General features: G+C 39.5%; 1 protein-coding gene across 3 annotated transcripts; it reads right to left on the bottom strand.

The window, feature by feature from the left end:
• Positions 1-436: 436 nt before the first annotated feature.
• On the bottom strand, positions 437-18,522 carry coq8aa (coenzyme Q8A, genome duplicate a). Of its 3 annotated transcripts, none has more exons than XM_051408585.1 (17): positions 18,241-18,522; positions 13,327-13,426; positions 12,774-12,856; positions 12,419-12,675; positions 12,126-12,321; positions 11,940-12,006; positions 8,680-8,745; positions 7,467-7,595; positions 5,854-5,939; positions 5,539-5,679; positions 4,936-5,017; positions 4,304-4,397; positions 3,662-3,803; positions 3,313-3,420; positions 3,121-3,186; positions 2,870-2,956; positions 437-2,494 (listed from the first exon to the last, which is right to left on the bottom strand). In XM_051408585.1, the coding sequence occupies exons 2-17, from the start codon at positions 13,418-13,420 to the stop codon at positions 2,204-2,206; spliced, it is 1,989 nt and encodes a 662-aa protein (XP_051264545.1). In that variant the 5' UTR covers positions 13,421-13,426; positions 18,241-18,522; the 3' UTR covers positions 437-2,203. The 3 variants fall into 3 exon arrangements, with proteins under 3 accessions (XP_051264545.1, XP_051264544.1, XP_051264543.1); XM_051408584.1 differs by having other exon boundaries at positions 8,671-8,745; positions 18,350-18,522; XM_051408583.1 differs by having other exon boundaries at positions 8,671-8,745; positions 18,241-18,521.
• Positions 18,523-22,380: the final 3,858 nt, after the last annotated feature.

Genomic DNA, 22,380 nt, shown 5'->3' with positions numbered 1-22,380 from the left:
GGAACGTGTGTGTCTACGTGTCTATCTACATGCACTCACCCTAAACCAATCGCTTTCCTGTGCGTGAGCACTGGCATGATTCATTTGTCTGGAAATTTAAGTGCACATGTATATTTTGTGAATATTTGTTTGTGTGCTCTCATTTCCCGGGCTCTCTGCCAGTTCCTCCTTCGCCGGCCAAGACATTGCTAAATAAGGAAGACAACCTCTCTCCCTCTGCCTCTCCCTACTGTATTTCCATTTTTTTTCCTCTTCCAAACACACATTACAACCGCTTAACCTACAGGCCACGATACAGGGACACAATCTGGGCTACATATATATTGAGATCTGCTTTTCCAACAGCATTGACACACTATCTGATATTTCTCTGAAGAGCTAGTCATTTAAAATGGATTGAAAATATACCACACACAAACTCACACAGAGCCACATGACAAGTATAGATCAAACATTTACTCTTTTCATACAATATCTTTATCACAAGTTTCAGTAAATAACGCATTTCGATTAGAAAATTTAAACCATCTTTCCACTGAGTCTTGATATGAAATACAAAGTCAGGATTTCTAGCTAAAAACCTTCCACTGGAAACTATAGGCACCTTGTTTTTTTTTTCACTCCAGAGACCACTATAACCGCATTCACACAGCAGAGTAGAGAGAACTTTCACAGCCGCTCACGAGCCAGGTGACAGAGGATTTCACACCCGAGAAGACGTGGAGAGATTATAGACTTGTGGGAGGCAAGGTGAGCCCACGAGCTGGAGCTTGTGCGATATCAGGATGAGCTTCTTCCATCTCGGTAGTTAATTAACATTCATGCTTAAGCCCGGGCCCGGTAAAGATGCAAGTCTTTCTGTCAGCCCTCATCTTCTTACAGTCAGCCACATGGATCCATATGGTTTCATTTCTATATGTGCGTACAATCTCCTACTAACAGCTGAATAGAGCCAAAAAAATATCATGCTTTGGTACTAAAAGAAAGAAATGGTGAAGCCACAATGCTAACATCATTGTAAGTAATCAACTGGAACTCAGCTAAATCTGACCCATGTGGACAGCGTTTGAAGACAAATCATCAGATAACAGATAAAAATGTACAGCAGAAGCTCTATAGATACAAACTGAGTAAAATAATGCTTTAGCCCCCAGGTTCATTACCACATACAGATTCTGAATGTCATGTTAATGGTCACTTGAGACAGACTGTCTGAATCAACATTCTGCGCCACAGAAAGATAAAAGTTATAAACAGCACTATAATCTGGATGGTTACACTGATACAGAAAATACACCACACATACACGAGTTAAAAGTCAGACCTTTTTCTGTGTAAATGCAGACAAATTCCAGTTTGTCACATTTTCTACCAATGGCTAAATTCAACTGGACTTGTTCGCTTGGCAACATCTTGACTTGAACACTCAATCTGTCTAAAAAACAAATCTTGTTCTTATGAAAACTGCTACAATTATCTTGCTGTCTATATTTAGAACGAGCCTTATTATTCATATCCAAGCAGAAAATCTAATTCAACTTCCTTGAAAAGCAACAGAAACAAATATTTGTGACCCAGACATGTTGGTCCTGGTCAGTGACTTACTCTACCCATATACTGTATTAACCCCATTATTTCATGACTTTGGGTTAAGAGTTCAGTCTTCTTCCTTTAATACAGTCAATTCACCCTTGGCATTTCTGGGAGACGGCAAACTGGACAGTTGGTTGTGATTTTTTCCCCCAAAAGTTCAACAAAACACAGCAACACAAAAAAAATGCAAGAATCACCTTGAAAACATCAGAGGAGAAATACAATTCCAATTTTTTTTTTTACATTCATTTTACACCTGAATACACAATGTTGTTAGTTTCTCTCCTTCCATCCACATACCACCTCTTCTCAGTCCTCTCGGGGCCAAATTTAGAGTGTGGCCTTAAAGCACTCGAAATATTGCTGCTCCCTTTCAAACTATGAAATGGTGGTTGTAAATATGCGCAAGTCCCCTTCAAAAACTCGTCGTAGTGCGTCGCCCAAAATGGGAAAAATAAGCTGGTGCTCGCTGACCAGTTAAGGACGGGTGCCTTCAGCTCTGCAGTCCTGCGTCTTCCTGCCCTGACCCTCACACTGTTGACTTGCACTTTGCCGTTGGCCCCAGGATCTGTCCATCAAATCGCCTGACACTTGGGGATTGGTTTGTGGCTTAGTGGGAGGGCGGTGTGCGGCCTTCCCAATACTTATCATACGCTATTTGGAACATGTCCTTACACTGCAGCTTCGCATTCAGTCGGGAGCAGATAAGGAAGGAGCCGCCCATCTTGCGGTGAAGCGAGTACGTCTCCTCGGGAGGCGGGGTCAGCCGGTGTTTGAGCATCACAGGGATGAGGTTGTGGATTCTCTGGGTGGTGGACTGGGAGCCAAATTCGAAAGTCTCCATGGAGGCGAAGGCTTCACCAAGGATCATCACTGCATCCACGTGGGCATTTATCATCGCCTGGACACAGAGGGAAAAACATGCTGCATGTTTAGTGTCAGCTAATGATCATCAGGTTCAGTAAAATAGGTCACTTTTATAAATTAAAGAGCAACATCTGCTGCAGAAACTCATTTTCTCAGATTGGTTCTGACATATTTTTACTTGTGTAGCAAAACCAGGTCAACTTGAGGCACAGACGGCTGAGCTTTTAAGTGAAATTTGGATCTTGATTTATCAAAACAACTTCTTATGTTGCTTTTACGACAACCCTTGATGTATTTGCTCTGGGTTTCTGTCACTACTACATCCCATTTCTATTGGCTGTATCAATGGGAAAATGTATAGCTATGGTTTAATCATGTAGAGTAGACAGTCAGATTAAGAGATATTTACCTTGGACTCATAACCAGTCAGAAATTTCATGTCAATAGATTTCTTCAGAACTCCCTCTCTGTCGCCCTCGGCAGCCGAACGGATTATCTACAGTCACAAACAACGTTATGAGCACCATAGCCTCAGTGTCTTTCTCTCCATCTCGGAGATATGTTTTAATATCTTATGCATGCCAAAATTATCTGTATAACTGTAAATTACATTAACATAATCCACTCTCAGTGTATAGTGACGAAAGTTAAGAATCTTACCTCTATGTAGACGTCTGTGAAACTCTGATCGAATCCTCTCGTGGCTCCAAAGTCCAACAGCGCCACCTAGAGAGACACCATCAATGATGACTTATCACTTTCATTACTTTGAAATCTCAGTCAATACCATTTATCATTATTATCATGAGTAGTAGTAGTAGTAGTAGAAGTAACAGTAACATCAGTATTCACCCTGTGTGTCTGTGGATCATAGAAGAAGTTGGACCAGTTGGGGTCAGTCTGCATGTATCTGAACTCAAACAGCTCCCTGAGGCACAACATCAAGATGTTCTGGCAGATCTGAAGCAGGAACAAACAAATAGAATTTTTATTGTTGTTCATGTCAACAATGAATGTTCATTTTTGTGTGTCTTAAGAGAGTTCCTCCCACCATTCATCTATCTATGTATTTATTCATCAGAAAGAAACTAGTTCTCTGTATCTGAACACATTAACTAATGCGCTCAATCCCAGATGAATGCATCCATTAGTCAGTTAAATATCTGTCGATCTCTTCATCTGTCTGGTCTGTCAGCTGTACCTCGTTCTTCAGCTCCTGTGTGAGGCTCTCAGCCTGGTCCAGGGGAAACCCAGGGACAAGCTCTGTGGTTAGGACATGGCTACCGCTCAGCTCCTTAATCACCTCTGGCACATAGAAGAACGGATGGTCCTTCAATAGCTCCCTGAGTCAGACAGATTAATAGATACAATGACACATAAATCAGGGTTTGCACAGCTTTTTAATAGTAAAATTCAAGCACTTTCAAGGTACCTTAACCAAACTTTGATTGTTTGTTTGAACTATTACAATTTAATGCTTGCTATTTTTAGAGAATAAGTAACTGAGGACTAATCAAGCTATAAATGATAAGTGAAAACTCTGGGAGACAAACAAATATGACGACAGATTTGTTTAATTTCAAATATCAAAAGATTTTTGGTTTACATTAGAGATAGTGTAAATGAAACAAAATTCTGCATTTTACAAACTTTAAAGACTTTGTACAAACCCTGATAAATCCAGGTTAAGTAGATAGGTCATCTGTATTTAATATTAAATCTATTTATAGTTGGCTGGCAGTTGTCTTGGCTTTTCTATTTTAAAACATAATAAACAGTCAATGCAATGGGAAGAGACATCTTGTAAAGAGCTGACTTTCTAGATATGCTACATAAGACTCACTTGAACTTCTTTGCACACTGGGCTTCTCTAACATAATCGCACTCCAGTGCTAGCTCTCTTCTCATCACGTCTATCAGGTGCTCTGGAAACAGACCTAAAGAGAGATAAAGACAGCAAGAAAAAGGGAGACAATGTAAAACAACAACAACAACAACAAGAAGAATTCACATGGCAATAAAGAGTCAGTAACAGGAGCAGATGGAGAAGCAAGGACAGTGAAGTTGAATTAAGTTGTGTGTCGTGCGTGTGTGTGTGTGTGTGTGTGCGTGTGTGTGCGTGTGTGTGTGTGTGTGTGTTCAGATGAGGAGTTTTCAGGCTATAGCTGCCTACATAGATGTCCTTATGGAGGTATTGTAGATAATAAATCTGGGCATCAACCAGCTGCAGAAAGGCTAATTAAAGCGATACTTTGAAGAATTTATGGACTGTTACACATTCTTCATCACTCTTGTCACATGGTTTGGGGAAAGAACATATATTTGAGTTTATCTGAGTTTTCCCTGAGTTTACCCTGTTAGCTACCCAATTCCCAATTGGATATTTAGTCATATTAACATATGGACACACATAGCCATTATTTTAATTAGAATGTGAGCACACGTGTGTTTGTTTGTATATGACAGAATTTCTACCTTCAGGTAGGGCATTGCTCATTTTCAACACCGTCATCAAGTTGTTGACGTCACTGTTGATACTCTGAGCCACACCAGGGTACTGGAGAGAAACAAACACACGAAGACAATTACAACTTTTTAAAAATGTAATTTAATCATAAAATGAAGGACAAAAAGAAATAAAAAAATTAAATTTACTTTCAAATACTGTAATGCCGTTGTATTATGTATCTGTATGATTATTTATTTTAAACATATCTTTATAGTATAATGTAACTATAGCTTTAACTGGGAATGCTATTATTATATATAATGTTTAATTATTTCTGGCAAATCCTATGTAAGTCCTAAAGGCATTTATTTTAAACAATTAAGATGGCAGACAGATAGTCTGTAAATATTGTAAAAGCATAAAATAACTTGTTTCTTAGTAAGCAGCTGATTTTTACACTTTTTAAAAGAGATCTGATCTACAAACAGAGCAGATTCTGTGTGGTTTCTCTATAAACGCATGTTTGTGAGAAACAGAGAGGACAAACACACGTGAGACGCACTCACATTACAGTGTTTATCTTAATAACATGAGAATGCACTGTATACACACACATGTTCACAGCCTACCTGTATTTTCATGGCCACCTCCCTGCCATCCTTCATCCTCGCCAGGTGAACCTGGCCGATGGACGCAGCCGCAAATGGACGGTCCTCGAACGACTCCAGTTTGTCTCTCCAGTTAGGACCCAAGTCACTGTTCAATGCTTTCTACAGACAGACACAAACAGTTACATTCAACTTCATTTATTGTCTTTAAAAGTTGTCCATATTTAGTAAAACGTCCACGTTTTTTCTTCAAAAGTGAAGAGGTATGACTGATATTCTTATAATCACTTACCCAATTATAGTTATCAGTTAATGCAAAAAAGAAAAGATGCTTACTGTCATTTGTTTGATTGGCATGAAGTCAGCACTCTGTCTAACGCGCTCAAAGACCTTGGCGAGTTCAGGGTTAATGAATGCATCATCTGAAATAGAGAAACACACCACTTTAATACAGTGCCAACCTAACACTACTTGGCATCTACAAAGATGACATTGGCTGACATTGTTGACGACATGAGGAATCACCATGACAAGCTAAAGTAAACTAAAATAGCTCAGACCCCTCAAGGTTAACATTATTTTGGGCCGGTGGTAAAGGGTACAATGGTTGGACACACAATCATCCTGCCACAGCTGCATTCCTGCCGTGGCAGATAAATGTCAGCAGTGGGCCACTTTAGTGATTCTTATCCTCCAGAGTCCAGTCATATTTCACTGGTCTCTGTTGAGTATAATTCTATAAGACTTCTATAAGACTATAAATCATATTCAACCTCTTTAATTCTCTGTGGGAAGAGCAGTGACGTGTGTGTGTGTGTGTTTCCAGCTACAGAAGACTACTGAAACTTTTCTGTCCATGATTTAAGAATCAACTTGTCACCAGCTTAGAGATGAAGTAAAGCTACACCAGTTCTGCAAATAACCGCACACACACAGGCACACAAGGTCAATCGACTGTGCTGAAACTTGTTTAGCAAACACCAGGCAGCCACTGTCCTTTTCTCTCCTCCTGTGTCTGTGGTTCATTAGATTTACTACACTGTACTGCCCATGTAAAGTTTACTCTAACATGTTCTGAGCTCAGTATATGAATGCCAAAGGACAAGGGTCACAGCCAAGGTCAGATTGCAAGGGAAACTGAGATAAACAAAATGAATCATGTGTTTACTGCCGTTACCTGACCCGACTGCACTAGCTCTGTGCCAGGATGTTTACCGCTGCAGGCCTTCCACTTTTTAGCTTTGTCTGGCGCATGTGTGCAAAACACAAACAAGCACTGACTTACATTCTAACTTATTCTCAGCTGCTGCTACCTGCATGTTTGTGTCTGTGTGCAGACACAAACATGCAGGTCAATTCTCAGTCTCTAACGGAGCGTATAGAAAACCATCAACAGCTCACCAAAACTACACTTTATCTGTCAATCCACTGGTAAATGACTGCAGCGGGCTGGCAGAGAAAAGTTGACCTAACTTAACTCTTGGCTGCCACTGATCAACAACAATCAGATCTCTGTGACAACTTTCTTTGCTGATAATTGCCTGTGATCCAGGGTTTATTGAGCTGTATAATTAAAGGGGGAAAAAAAGGCACAGGAATACTATACATCCTAAATATAGATGGTGCAGTATCCATTGCTGGTGGAAACAATAAAATAAATGTGTGTTTTGTAGTGAGTTCTCTCATCAGATAGTTTGTATTTGCACAATGCACAATATCAAAAGCAAAGGACTCATCAGCTTTCTTGATGGAAATGTGAGCATCACATTAGGATAGTCAAACCATACCTCAGTGAATCATCATTTTATTCTTTATCCATTCTTCCACACATCTTTTCTCACTTTAATTTCTATTCATGGTTACTCTCATGCCTCTTTTTATTTATACCCCCCCCATCTCACCCTGTCTACATCTCAATTTGTGAATGTATGTGTGTGTTTGTCGCACACCTTGAATGCTGAGCATCTGTCCCAGTTTTAATGCAGCTCCTCTGACTTTACACAGAGTTCTGACGATGCGTTCAGCGTTGGCCTCAGACAGGAAGGGGCTAGAGTCCAAAACGCCTTTCTTACTGTCACCTGCAGACACACAAAACAGAGAGGATTGGGTTCATAGACAAATGGTTCCCGTTACATGCAATGTCTAGTGTGTCAACACTAAAGTCAAACTTAAGAGCCAAGGTTTTATGTATGCATGTGTTAATCAACTACACCACATGTTTTTGTTTAATATACAAGTGAAGTTATCAATAGCAATAGTTTAAAGGTTGAGATTTATATACAATATGTGCATGTGTTTGAGTACAAACCCCAGCAGATGTGTGTGTCTGTGTGTATATGTGTCAGTAGGTCATCAGGTAGGGTGTTTTAGTGTGTCTGAAGCTGCATTCAGAGGCTTTAAAAGAGATTTAACACACACTCACCTATGAGTGCGTTCAGAATGTCTCTGCTGGGATTACCGCGCACACACACACACACACACACACACACACAGACAGACACACACACAGACACACACAGACACACAGAAACACCCACAAACAGACGCACAAGTGCCTCAGATTTAAGTCTGTATGCTGTTTCAGCTTAGCTCTGTTTTAGGATTAGCAGGCTCACGGTGCAGAGCAGGAAGATCTGTTTACAGTAAGTTGGAGGTTGATGAGGGAGGCGGCCTAACTGTGCTCTGTTGGCATACAAAAAAGTGTGTAGCATGTAGCAACATGCATAAAGGATAGGTTCTGGAACATGATGTTAGCTTTTTCAGTGGCGCTATTCAATAGGAACACAGTTTCAAAATCTGCGTATGTTCTTACCATGAGACAAAGATAAACATACCTGCCCTTACAGGTACAAAACTCTCAGACACGACCATAATAATTACTTCTTATAACCTGTATTTTACCTGTACGGACAAATCCATAGTACTATGCATTCAGAAAGAAGCAGCTGTGATATCAGTGGTGGTAAAACTGCAGTAAGGAAATATATCTGCTAGTAGACTTGAATATTTAATCATCTCACACAAAAATTGAATATCTGATTATCATAAAAATATCTGAATAATAATGCAAAAGCAAACATAGCTGTTTACATGTATAACTCAGCTGTTTGGCAAGACGGCTAACTCTAGATATTGTGTAAGCAAATGCGTTACCTGTCGCACCATTGTGTCTCATGGTCTTCTTGGCAACCTCTGCCAGCGCTCCAAAACCCAAACCTACAGCTAGACCTGTTGGAAACACACAGACAGCACACCAACAACACACTCATGAATGTGGGATGGCTTAATACACAAACAAACACTAATGTAGCATAAACAGTTGTAAAATGAGTTATAATACGTAAAGTGCGTCACAAACTGAAAGTTGGTACACACACACACACACACACACACACACACACACACACACACACACACACACACACACACACACACACAAAAGCACAGTCATGTAGTGACACTGTAAAGACATCCTTTTAGTGTGTCAATCACTGTATTGACAGTCAGCTGTTTTAATGGCACAGCCACCATCAACCTGTCAGAATATTTCACCAGTGCTCAGTGATGTCTCTGTCTATAAATAAACTTAAGACCGTATGAAGCAATCTGTTGCCTTCTGTTTTCCCATAAATATAACATATTCAACAGAATATATGAGACAAATAAAACATGTGCAGATAAGCACCTTGATCAGCTCAGCAGCATTCAATGACAGAACTGCAACAGCTGCACTTCTGCCAACCAAACAGCGCGAATTAAACTTATATCAATCTCATCATATTAACAGTTAAGCTGTTGAAATACTTAATCCTAAATTTTAGCAGATAATTAAGAGAAAAAGCGAGGCTGAACGAGTTAGGGGCTGTTTGTGAGAGCGTTGCTCCGAGCCTGGTCTCTTGCTTACATAACTCATCATTACATAATCAGTTAGTCAGCGGCCCCTGAAGCGAGATCCAACGGTAGACAGACAAATTAGGGCACAGTGCGCTTCAGTGTCTTGTATACAAGTTGACTGAGCATTTCTTATTGGTCAAAAAACCTGTCATCGCCTCTATTGTTGGAGACAGATTGGACCAGAGGGAAGGAGGATGTGCATCACACTTTGACAGAAAACATGTTGAACTCTGTACAGCATATGTTACCTTGTGTAAGCTGATACAGTGTTGTCTTACTCTTTCCCTCCCAACGTACTCAGTCGTCACTATTTTTGTCTTCCTGCTTTAGCAGGGATTTAAAATGCACAGCAGTAAATTCGAACTTGAACACAAGAATACACTTAGACAGCAGATGTGCCAACTTCTTGCCATTGTGCGTATATATCTGTATGATCTCAATGTGTGCAGCCAAACAGAGATCAGCAGTTCCTGCAGCATCACTGAGTGACAGACTGTTTCACAGACCAAACACAAGCGTCCGTCAATCATTTGAGACAGCCATGCGTTTACAGGCAGACTGCTGAACGACTGCTTACGGGCTTTAAAAAGACGATTCCTGTTCTTTCATTTGCACCAGGAAATACTCAAATATATAGTCCTGTTTCCTCACAAGCTTCAGCAAAACCTTTCACCATAGTGATATGCATGGCAACGTCAAGGGGAGACGTCCGGGCAAGGATACAAAAAAATGTCTGTTGCCAGGAAACATGCCAACAGATTTATGAAACTATAAATCACATTTAAATTCAGCCTGTCCTCATTCTTTATCTCTATTCGTAGCTGTGAATAAAACCTGTATAACTTTGTCAACAAAAGTTGCAGCAGAGTGAAGGACAGGACGAGGACACATTCCTTCACCCCCTCCCCTTCTCCCAACACCTTCTAAATGTTACCACTGTCAACATGCTGACTCAACTCAGCTCCACCTTTTAAGTCTCACTGCAGCCTGTGTAAGTCCCATTTGTTTGGTATGAGCTGCGGCTAAATTCTGCTGCATATATTTGTGTTGGCAGTCCGTTCTGACTCATCTGAGACTGAGTTCTGGGTTCAGTTTTGTACAGTCTATGTTCTCCCTCACACTCTGTGCTTTCAGCTTCTCCGTCCAACTTTATGCCACCTGTTAACTTATCTATCATCCGTCTCAAGTGAAGCTACAAGCTGCTGATCTACGAGCTCTGATCTGTCACGTTGAACTACTTCTCAATCTTGTTGTTTTGTTTCACTCCGCTTGAGTTAACAAATTAATCTTTGAATATCACTGAAAAACATCCTGTCTAGATATTATTTTTTGAGACTAGAACATGTCAAACTTGCGTTCAATATAGTTCAATTCTTGTTGATATACAAATAAGAATACCAATTAGAAAAAAAATCCATTACAACTTTTCATCAATGTTTTTACTGCTACAGTTATTGGCTTTTGGAGTTTTGTTGTATATTTTAACTATTTATTTTTCTCTCACTTTGCTTTTTAGATTTACTTTTACATCAGATTGGCAGTAATTTGTGTGTTTAAATATGAGAGAGCAGCCAACATGGTCAAACATAAGATTAACTAACACACAACAATATGCAGTGCAAACTCACACAGATTTAATTACAACAATGTCTCAGGTGCTGCTATCAAATATAATATCTGGACAGGAACACAGGTCCATTAATAAGGTTTCTTGAAGTGTTTGTTTAAGAGCAAGACCAGGATCTTGTTAGCTCTATTACTGTGTGTTTTCTCCTACTACCTTTTAACTCTCGCATTTAAGTCTGTATATATGTTCAGTGGTGTTATCTTGTCATTAATCACTGTATAGACATTAAGAAGGTCATGCAATGACATAACAACACCGACTGCACTGACCCCATTGACCCCAGCTGATTGAGGGCTGTAGTACAGTTAGATTTACGATTACAAGGTTAAGTTACCAGAAAGTCACAACTCAATTTCACACCTATTTTTTTTCAAACTTTGCGACTAACCAAAGAGAAACCACATAATGTTAGATTTTCCATTAAGCAGTCCCACCAGGATTTGTTGTGGCCTAAAATGATTTCACAACAGTTTTTCTAAAAGAACTGCAACAGCAAAATTGCGATGTTTTTAGGCATTTTTTTGCAATCAAATTTTGTTAGAAACAGAAAACTGCAAAAAATACTCAGATAGATAGATTTTTGCAGGAAACTATAATGGTTGGAAGGTTGCACATAATACACATAGATTGGCTGAATTTCCGTTAACTGTTGCGATTGCAACATCGCAACTTCCTGGAGGGACTGATTAAGACTCATCACTTCACAAGAATGAGGGTTAGGATGCCTAAATACTTTATTTTACGGATTCTTGTTGAGAAACCGCACAGTCAGTAAAATTCACACACTAAACTGGAAGAGGTGTTCTTGCAGGCTTGCACACAGACACATACCTACAGATACAGTCACACAATGAAATCAACCAAGATTCAGACAGAGTAGTAAAGAGTTTTATTACTATACCTCCAAAGTTGGCCAGTCTGCTAAGCCGAGTCACTGGCACTTTCCTCTCTCTGGCTCTCTCACTCAACTGAAGAAGACAGTAAAAATTCCTTTCTATTAAAATCTCAAAATGTGTATGGAGAAGTACACATTTACATCGTGTCTATGTGTGTTTGTGTTTAAGAACAGGGGCCGAACAGGAATTACCATCTGTTTGTGGGGTTTGTTCTCATCCCTCTTGCTCTGTCTTGCTTTCTCGATGTCTTCAGCCGTCAGCCCTCCAACTGTGGACGGGTCCTGATGGTAGCTCCTGAGCTGACTGATCTGATTCTGACAGTATAGCTGTCCCCACAACTGCCTGTTCAGGCTGTGGTTGTAGAGCTGATGATGTCCAGCATAATGTCTGGCACACCCAAAGCAAAAGTGATTACCTTTATCCTCCAAACAGCAGCATAAACTTGTATACTGTCAATTTCAATTGAGTAAGAGACTATTAATACCTTGCATCTTGGTGGTAAGATCTGGTGTGTCCACTAAACTGTTTGCTGGGATCTTTGTATCCCTCAAACAACGACTGTTTCCCACTCGCTCCTGCTGCTGCACCGTGCTGGGCTTCTGCATCACCAGTACTTCCTGTGTGATCCACTGTATAGTCCACGCCATCCTCCTTGAACTCTGAAGCCGCGAATGCACTGTCATCCTGAGGGAAATCAAATTCTGACTCTGATGAAGAGGTCTGCTGCTGGCCAGACAGCTCCTGGACAGACACACATAACATGATATTGCCATTAAATGTAATATACAGTTCTTTTCAAACTATGCTGCCATTTTGCACAGTAGTATTTACACACATACCTGCACTTTCATCATAGCGGCAGAGAGGCCTTGCTCAGCAGCCGATTGGACACTTTGGACTGCAGCACCAACTCCTTGGACTCCTGAGTTATAAAGAACAAAACATATTATTATCTTTAATAATCTCTTCTGTACACAATAAACTGACCATAGAGTAAAATTATTAATGTTATTGCCCAAAATAAATGTCTGTATCTACCAGGATTTGATTAAATGAATTTGGGTTTTCTAAATTTCTAAATAATATAATATTATTGTTGTGAATTCTTTTGGCAACAATAATCATGTAGTGAAAAGCCCTAGTTTTCACATAATGCTAACCTTTTTTAAATTAAAACCTTTTGTTTGAATAAATATAGATTATTTTTACTTTTCCATCAATTTGTAAGCTGATTGCAAGCTAGCCTAACATATGAGCTAGTGAGCAGGTCAGCAAAAGTTTAAGGGTATCTAAAATGCTGAAACTTGTACTAATGTCAAAAAACTAACTACAGAGGGGACACAGAATATTTTTTTAACCAATTTAGGAACTAAATATGAATTTCAAACTTACCCATTCCACTGCGCAGGGTGCTGTTCTGAGTCTCTACAACCGCCTGGCTCAACTTGGCCAAGCCTCGCATCAGTAACATCATATCGCCTGCCATGATGGACTAGAGACAGAGAGAAGGACATAAAATGAGACAAAACAGACGAATACAGAGAAATGTAGGGTGAATATTGTCGTTATGCTATATCTCATTCCATACAGAGTAGTCCTGGTAGCACAGAGAGGTACATAGTGTTCACCGACAAAATAAGGAGGTCAAATATCTAAATGTGTAACATGAACTTGTCAGTAAAGATGAGAGGAACAGAGACAAAGACATACAGAGGGACAAGGAGGCAAATGGAAATAGAAATAACCCCGTCGTCAACACACATTCAGACCAAACAGAGACACGCACGCTCACAAACACGCACAGCTGTTACATCTTCAGATGACTTTAATACTTTGTCTAAAAATACTTATGACTTGCAATATCTGTGTGAGCACCGCACACAGTAGTAAGGAAGGGAGGGAATACCGTGCATGCATGTACGCTGCGAAGATATGTGTATGTGGTCCAGAACTGGATCTGAAAATGTCACTGGAAACTAGGAGGGAGGAGTTGGGAGAGTTGCTGGCTGTTGCCTCTTCCAGCTATTTCTGTGCGTGAGCAAATGTGGCTGCACATGTTTGGTTCATGTACAAGGTTTGCCGTCACTCTTTTCCTCTCCTCATTTAACTGCAACTGATAGGACTGCGAGATTGTTTTCTATTAAAAGGCAGATCTCAAAATATTACACCATTTCTTTCCAAGAATCAATCTGGTGTATCTTAAACTCAACTACTCAAATAGTAGATACAATACACTGATGCTGATAATGCTTGTGAGTATAACTTGGACTCCGAGTCTTATCTAAACAAGCACTGCATTCCTCACTGTTGCAATCTGCAGATTTACTCAGCGTGCTCGTTGGTGCCTTACAGGTGCTGTTTTGTGGGTGTAACAACGTGCTTAAACACAGTTCAGCTGGGATTCGTGCCAATGGAAAAAGCCGTTGCTGAAAGAGTCGAAGCAATATGTGAGTGTGCTGCGACACACATACACACACTGAGTCAGTTAAGTGGGTCATCCGTGCTCCTTTAGGACTGCTGGAGACCAGGGGTTGGCATACTTTGTCACACAAAAGGACCAGCAGCCAAAGCCCCAAACAACAAAACAAAAAAGTTTTTTTTTTAATATTTAGAAATATTACAAGCACTGATTTGTCTCTTTGTATTTATTATTGTCTTATTTATGTTAAGTGTTTTTTTTTTTTTTTCATTAATTCACCCTAGGACAGTTTTATATCTGTTATCGCCAAATAACCCATCTCACACTTTCTCTGCAGCTTTGTGAAATAAGTTTATGTCTGAGCAAGTTGGTTCCCTGAAACAGGACTGAGAAAATATAGGACACAGATCAGGAAGACATACATAGTCTTAATAGACATAATGTACCTGTGCTTCATTTGAATATGTTGCTCTTTAGTTTAATTCTTATTGTCCATCTTCTTAAACATCTACAGGCCACCTAAAAACTGCGCAAACTGATGACTTTGCTGAGCCGCTGTCTATCATCTGCACTGACTGCAACTTATTGTTGTTTTAACATTCATGTTGACAGCTGTCAGGACAGCTGCACTAAAGAACGGTGTTGTCTTCTGTGTAACTATGGACTGACTCAACATGTGACAGAGACTTGATCATCTACAAAGGTCTTGACATGTCTAAGGTTGTGGTGAGTTGCTCTTTGCGATCATTACTGTTTTCTTTTAAATCAATGAAAACACAAGTGATTTATTCATTCAGGCTTTCTCTTCCACACCCACTACTGCTTGGATCTCAGTCAATGATCTTGTAGATAAGTTTAGTTCTAAAATTACAAATGTTATTGATGCTATTGCTTCGACTAAGGTTAGCTGTGAGTTCTTAAACCAAATCCAATAGCATGACACAATGAAATCCTTTTTCAAAAATGATTTTAACTCCATCTCCTGCAAACTAGTCAATGGGGCTGTGCAACATGACAATATATATCTTGTGACAATAGAAAAACATCCATCGTTTTACATTATGCTTATGTTTGTTCATTTTGTTGTGTCACAAATCACAATTCTTATAGCAATATTTTTCATATTTTGGACAACGTGCATTCTTCTAGAAGGCACGGATGCAGGTAGGAAATCTGCATGAAGATTCCCTTAATTTGTCAAGTATATAATTCAAATTGTAACGTGAAATAGGCCTTTCTGCATGCTCATGCTATATTGTGATATGTGTGAAGCACCATGACGGCTCTTATTAAGGTCTTGAATGACATCCACTTAAACACAGACAGTAGATGTCAAGTCACACTCGAAAAAGTTTCTGTCTTAGTCGACCACAACATTATTAGACAGATTGGAAAATTGGGCCAGACTCTGGCACAGAGCTATACTGGTCCCTGTCCTATCTGAAAAACAGGGACTATTTTGTGTTGACCAGTAATTACACATTTGAGGGTACACAAATGAGGAGTCCCCCGAGGCTCCACTCTTGGGCCTCTTCAGTTTTGCTTCTACATGCTCCCACTAGCTCATATGCTGCAGATATTGGCATGTTTTAACATATCAATGAAACATAATGAAAGGTTGTTCTTTGCACTTTATTGCCACAACAACTAGCACAGTAACTCAGCATAGAAGCAAGATCCTGCAAGATCCTCTAGTAGGCTGGGAATTTAGATAGAAAGTTACTTAAGTAAAGAAACCTTCTACCACAAAGCTGTACACAGAGCTACAGAAAGCAAATGCCAGTATTCAATCTTGTGCTGCATTCACGACTATAACAACATATTTAAAACATACTTTAATCAGTGTGCATTTCTGCAAGATAGCTGATAGTACAGGGCAGAAGTTACTGTTTATTGCCACATGTATTGAGCAACTTCCCATTTGTCAATGTAAGTGTGTTGCCTGAGCAGGTGTACACAAGCTGCTTTCTTCCTCTGCATCAGCACTGAAACGAGTCAACTATCAGACAAAGGACACTATATAAATACTAAATCCTGAATTAGAGGAGAAGAGGACTGAAAGGTCAGTTTTGATGCCCAGTGGGCGGGAGGTCACCACAAGGTATTTGTGAAAGCACAACGACTGGGATTATACATGGTATTGTATGGTGAATACGCGCGCGCACACACACACACACACACACACACACACACACACACACACACACACCTAAGCCTCAGTTGTTGTCTGGCTCCACTGCTGTCCCTCCACAAGCTGGTGACTCACTGCTATGAAAATAGCCGGGCATCACATCCTGAGTGCGTCTACGTGTGATTGCCGTTCAGTACACCTCACGTCTTATCGGCAGCTTCCCATCACTGCCTTTGATTACTGATCCTGAGCCTAAAGTGGTAAATGTTTCCCACATTACTGTGCAGTGGTGATCCGCCACAGCAGCAGAATCACCACCACAAACAAGGGAAACGTGAGTAAAACCATGTTTCCTCAAGACTATAAAACAGAAGAGAGTCTGTGTTCTATCTGAATACATTTCCCAATAATTAAAAACAGTCCTTGTGATAAAATCTGTGCTAAAACAACAAAGAGTATTGTAATACGTAAGGTAGAGGGATACAGTATGTTGGTGGCCGTCTGACCCATTAACCTTGCATGAATAACAAAACTATTCCTATAATTTCTGATGATAATTGCATCCGATAACATGAAGCAGTAATAACTGTGAGTATAATACTGTCACAGGTAGACAGATTCATTTATATTAAATGTATTGCTGTCTGTTAGCACTTTCATAGAGAAAAACACATAACAAAGAAGAACAAAAAAAAGTGGGAAAATAAACTGCTCAGTCTAAAAGGTTAACCTCTATTTTCCTTCGTCTTGTCGTATCGGTACAACAGAGTTAAATATATATACAATATCTCAGCCAACATTTGTTTTTTACTGTCATGGATTTTTTTAACAATCACATAACATAAACAAACTTTTTGATGTCTATACTGAGCCTTTTAAAGTTGAAGAACAAACTTGTCAGTGCTCTTTAATGGACAAACTATGTAAATGAACACACATCTGTGATTAGCTTAAATCAGCCAGTATTATCATGACTGTGTAGATGTTAAACTACTTAATCATTCACACTACACATGCAGGATAGATGTACATAAGTGTAATTAGTGTATATTACTGTAATTTAAAAGAAAAATAATCTATTTATTTAACACACTCACCCTACAAGATTTAAGATTGTGTAAATGTACATAACATTATTTGCATTCACTTTATAAGCACCTGAAACTAACCATGTTTTCAGGGGAAAATTAAATCTAAATATCAAGATGGCTGCGACTGACTATCACAGAAGGTAATACATTAGTTTACACTAGTAAGACACATTAGTGCTATAACTTAGCAAAATAAACTAGTTTAAACCCCCTTTAGCGCAGTTAGAGCTCCACTTCATTAGACTTCTGCAACATAAACCCCTCAAACTATCGAGAGTGTCCCACTGCAAATCTGTGATTATTAACTTCCTCGTGGGCGTGTAGCCACGAGACTCCACAATAACAAACGCGTGCCACACGTTGTTTACCAACAATTATTTAAACCAACACCACAGCTGCTCATAAACAACTGAGACAGGAAAAAGTTGAGCAGATTGAACGGGTTTACTTTGGATAAATGACCGCTACGTCCGCACAGGTCAGTGAAGTTTGCAGAAGCAGCGAGCAGCCATGGACGCCACGCACGTCAGCACGCTGCAGAGGATTTATCACGTTCAGATTGAGGTGGCAGAAACAAGGGGAAGTGGGTTATAAACCAAACCCAAACGGGGGGAAAAAACACTACTTTAGCTAATGCAAGTTCTTGTTTGGTTAAAGACACTCACCAGCAGCTGTAGTCTCCAACTGTGTCAGACGAGGTCAACGGCGAGTCAAACTAACCACTCTTTATTATTATTATTATTATTTAGGAAGGATATAACAACTCGTCTTTACCACAGGGGCACAGGTAACTGGCAGCGGGGGTTGCAGGTTGTTTGTTGGTCGTCCTCCTCCTGCTGCTGCTCCTGCTGGCAGCGTTTAATCCAGTTAGTGTCTGTCTGTCTGTCTGTCTCTCTCTCTCCCTCTCTCTCTCTCTCTCTCTCTCTCTCTCTCTCTCTCTCTCTCTCTCTCTCTCTCTCTCTCTCTCTCTCTCTCTCTCCACTACGAGGTCAAACCTTATTTACCTCTTCACTGAACATCCAGAGCCGCGCATTGACGCAACCCAACCCATAACTTACCCCCCCCCTTCAGCACGCACAGGCTCTAGCGTTCAGACAAAAGGTGTGCACATTTTGCACACAAATCTGCATGATTTATTTAAGTACATGCATTTTATTGAGTAAGTCGTGATGTATTGCTGCAAATATACATGTAACTCAACGACCCTGTTTTATCTTGTAATTCCCCGTCCAGTTTCCGCTCTGGAAGCATTGCATAGCCTTCAAACATAACCTCATTTCACCACGTGTAAAAAGGGAGTACATTGTTATCTCCAGACCCAAACACAACGCCAAAGCTGCCCTGATAAACTTTATTTATGCATGGCTCTGGTGTTTCCCCCTCCTTCCCGCCCCCTCCTCTGCTCCCATTGGTCCCTGTCGTCTGTTGACAGGAGGTGGGGACTGAAACGCGGCTCCTCATTGGTTCGTGGCGTCAGAAAAACAAAATACAGGTTTGTGGCTGCATCTCAAAGCCTGACGCCGTGTTATTGACAATACAAGTAAGTTTTATAAGGGACACGTGACGACCAAGCAGCGGTAATAATTTACACATTTAAACACAAACACTCGTGCCAACCGGAAAAAGAAACGTACCTCGGCTATGAAATGAGCCTCTGCTGCCATCTGCTGTTGGTACGAGGACAAACACCCCATGGTTAGTACTAATAACATGAAAAATGCTATTATTTGGCAATTTAATTTAAATATACATCTTTAAAATTAAGCTGTTACTCTAATAAAATGCACAACTAAAAACCCAACTTCAATGAATACAAATAACTAAATTTCCCAAACAAATATTTAAAAGTTTAAATTAAACCCCGGTCTTAATGCGACATATTTGTTTTTGTCTTCTTGAGACAACTGCAGTGTCAGTAAAGAGACAGCAGGGTGCGCCACAGTTCCACACAGGCTGTGTTATACTGTGTTACATAAAGGAGGTTATAACTTTTTCTCAGACTAAATGAACTCACTGGTCCTCCTACGTGAACACATCTCCTGTCAAACTGGTGAAATTCGGCTCTATGACAACCCAGTTTTCACACGAGGGACCTAAAGTAGGGGAAGTAAATAAACTAAAAGAATAAAAGATCCTTTGCTGTGAGGCTCAAGCATAACAAAGCTTATATCATGTGTATCACGTGTGTGTCACACCGAATACAATGAATATTGTGTACATTTCGAGACAAGCCAAAAAAACAACAACAGGAAAATGTAAACTTCTTTTGAAATTAGTCATAGCTTCATGTTCAAAAAGACCTGAAAGGCTTCACTTTCCCTTCAACGACCCATGAAAAAAACAAAATCTAATCTCTGCTGTGTTTCACAACTTCTCTGCTCCTGAATCATGTCCTGTCTTTCCCACCAGCTCCGGATGCTGCTGCTGTTGTGGACAGGTGTGATTTGAATGGCAAATGGCCCCCATGCAAACAATTAATGTGGCCAAGGAACACCAGCAGCATGGGGTCACTGCAGGCTTCTCAGGTTTGGACGAGAGGTTGTGTCCACACGGATGAAATATGAGCTCTGGGCTGTGTCGGTTCCCTGTCTGCAGATATCATATGATGTCTGTTCAAACCATTTTCCTACAAGTTTTAATATTGATTGCTTTGATTTCCTTGACATTTGACAGATATAGATATAGATAGATAGATAGATAGATAGATAGATAGATAGATAGATAGATAGATAGACCCTTAAATATACCAGAATTTAACAGAAATCACACATGTAGGCAGGATTTTTTTTGTTCACCAAATACACACTTTTATAAAGGAACAATCCAAATAAATACACAAGCCGGCAAAACCAGAACAATATTATACCTACTAACAAACAACCATAAGTGCACATCGGGGAGCATAAGCAATAGCCAAGATTGTTGGTCTTAAAGGCATAGTTTGACACTTTGGGAATTACGCTGGCTTATCTGCTTTCTTTCTGAGAGTTAAAAATTAAGCTACAGCCAGCAGCTGGTTAGCTTGGCATAAAGACTGGAAACAAGGGGAAAAGGCTAGCCTCTATCCAAAGGTAACAAAATCGGACCACCCGCATCTCTAAAGCTTCTTAATGTCCCCCCAGTCTTTATGCTAAGCTAATTTAACCTTCTGCCGGCAGATGCTTCATATTTAGCGTACATACATAAGATCGGTATCAATCTTACCATCTAACTCTTAGCAAAAAAACGAATAAATAGTCCGAACTAAATCCCAAAATGTTAAACTACTTCTTTACAGAAGGCACTAAATGGAATTACAATCACTCTCTTTCTCCATCTACGGTCACTGCAAACATCTACTGAAAACCATGGTATGTTAAATATATGGTAGAGCGGGACCTACATACTGTTAAGTTTTCATTGTTCATCAAGAACCTGTTACATAATGAGACATTTGTTTTCTCCCTTATCTTCCCAACCAGTTTCTAAGTGACTGTTTGCATTCCCTGTTTTAATGGGGAATGGGTAGCATTATCTGAACATCATCAATCTGAATAATGTCCACAATGTCAGTGTCCCGTCCCACAGTTTGACTTTCACTCATACTGTAACACACGCTTGAAGACAAAACAACATAACAGCCCAAAATTCAAAATGACAAAACAACATAACAGCCCAAAATTCAAAATGTCACAGTATTCCATTAACTAAAAAACTAAAACATAATATAATGTTATAAATAAAAACATAATGAAATACAAATTAAGCCCAAACTTTAAGAGGATAATAAACATGCACCCATGTAAGACTAAGCACAGAAACCAACAGTTAAGACTAAGAGAGAATTCATAAAACATTTAAAAGTAAGAACATATTTTCAGTTGTCTGACTTGGCTTTGTAATGTCAAGGCACTGTATAGCTTAAATACAATTGTTCATGGCTGTAAGTGTTGCACAGGATTCGAGTACACTAAAAATAATGTTACAAAAACTACATCAAACATAATAAATCTTACTGTACATTGTGAACAATCACAACAAAGTGTGAGAAGGGTGATAAGTGTTTGGCCAGGGAAGAACTATGGACGCCATGTTGACTGCAAATATGTTACAAATGAAACAATGCCCTCCACAACATACCAATACTACCGTGAGATGTATAATTTAGCTCCAAATAATTGCCAGTTATAGCCAGATTATTGTGGAGCAAACATGCCACTGAAAAACCTCACTGACCAACCTACAGTATCTAAACTCTGCGTGTGACAGAGGTGAAAAACGGCTAAAAGACTAGTTTTGTTTTCCACCATAAAACACACCTTAAAACTTGTTTTCATGGGTAAAAACACACTCAACTGTACAGTATCTAACAGTGGACATTTAACTAAGTGCAGATTGTTTTGTTTTTTTTAAGAAATGGGCAATGTGCTGAAGTTGTGGTCAAACAGACAATAAAAACCAATACAATCAAGTTCAGATGCTGAGGAAGAAAAACAATCGAATCTCATTGAATAGATATATCTAAGTTAAGTTACTGTTTAAAAGATATGGGAGCTAGGGTGTGCCCAAATTGAATGTCAAATATGAGATTTTGGACGTTCATTTTTAAACCCACTACTTTTTTTGTTTGTGGAAAAATTGGACAATTACAGTGTATTTTTGATACCACAAGTAGGGCTAATTCTGCTGAATCTGCTATATATATATATATATATATATATATTATTGTCAACAAATCCCATGAATCCCTCCAAAACCAACAATGAATTGATCTGTGTGTTATTTTTAGTATTAGTATATGTTATTAATACAATATGTTTTAGTAT

The sequence above is a fragment of the Dicentrarchus labrax genome, unplaced genomic scaffold (genome assembly GCF_905237075.1).
Source record: "Dicentrarchus labrax unplaced genomic scaffold, dlabrax2021, whole genome shotgun sequence".
NCBI lineage: Eukaryota > Metazoa > Chordata > Actinopteri > Moronidae > Dicentrarchus > Dicentrarchus labrax.
Note: the sequence above shows the minus strand (reverse complement) of the source record. Positions and strands in the feature narration are given on the sequence as shown.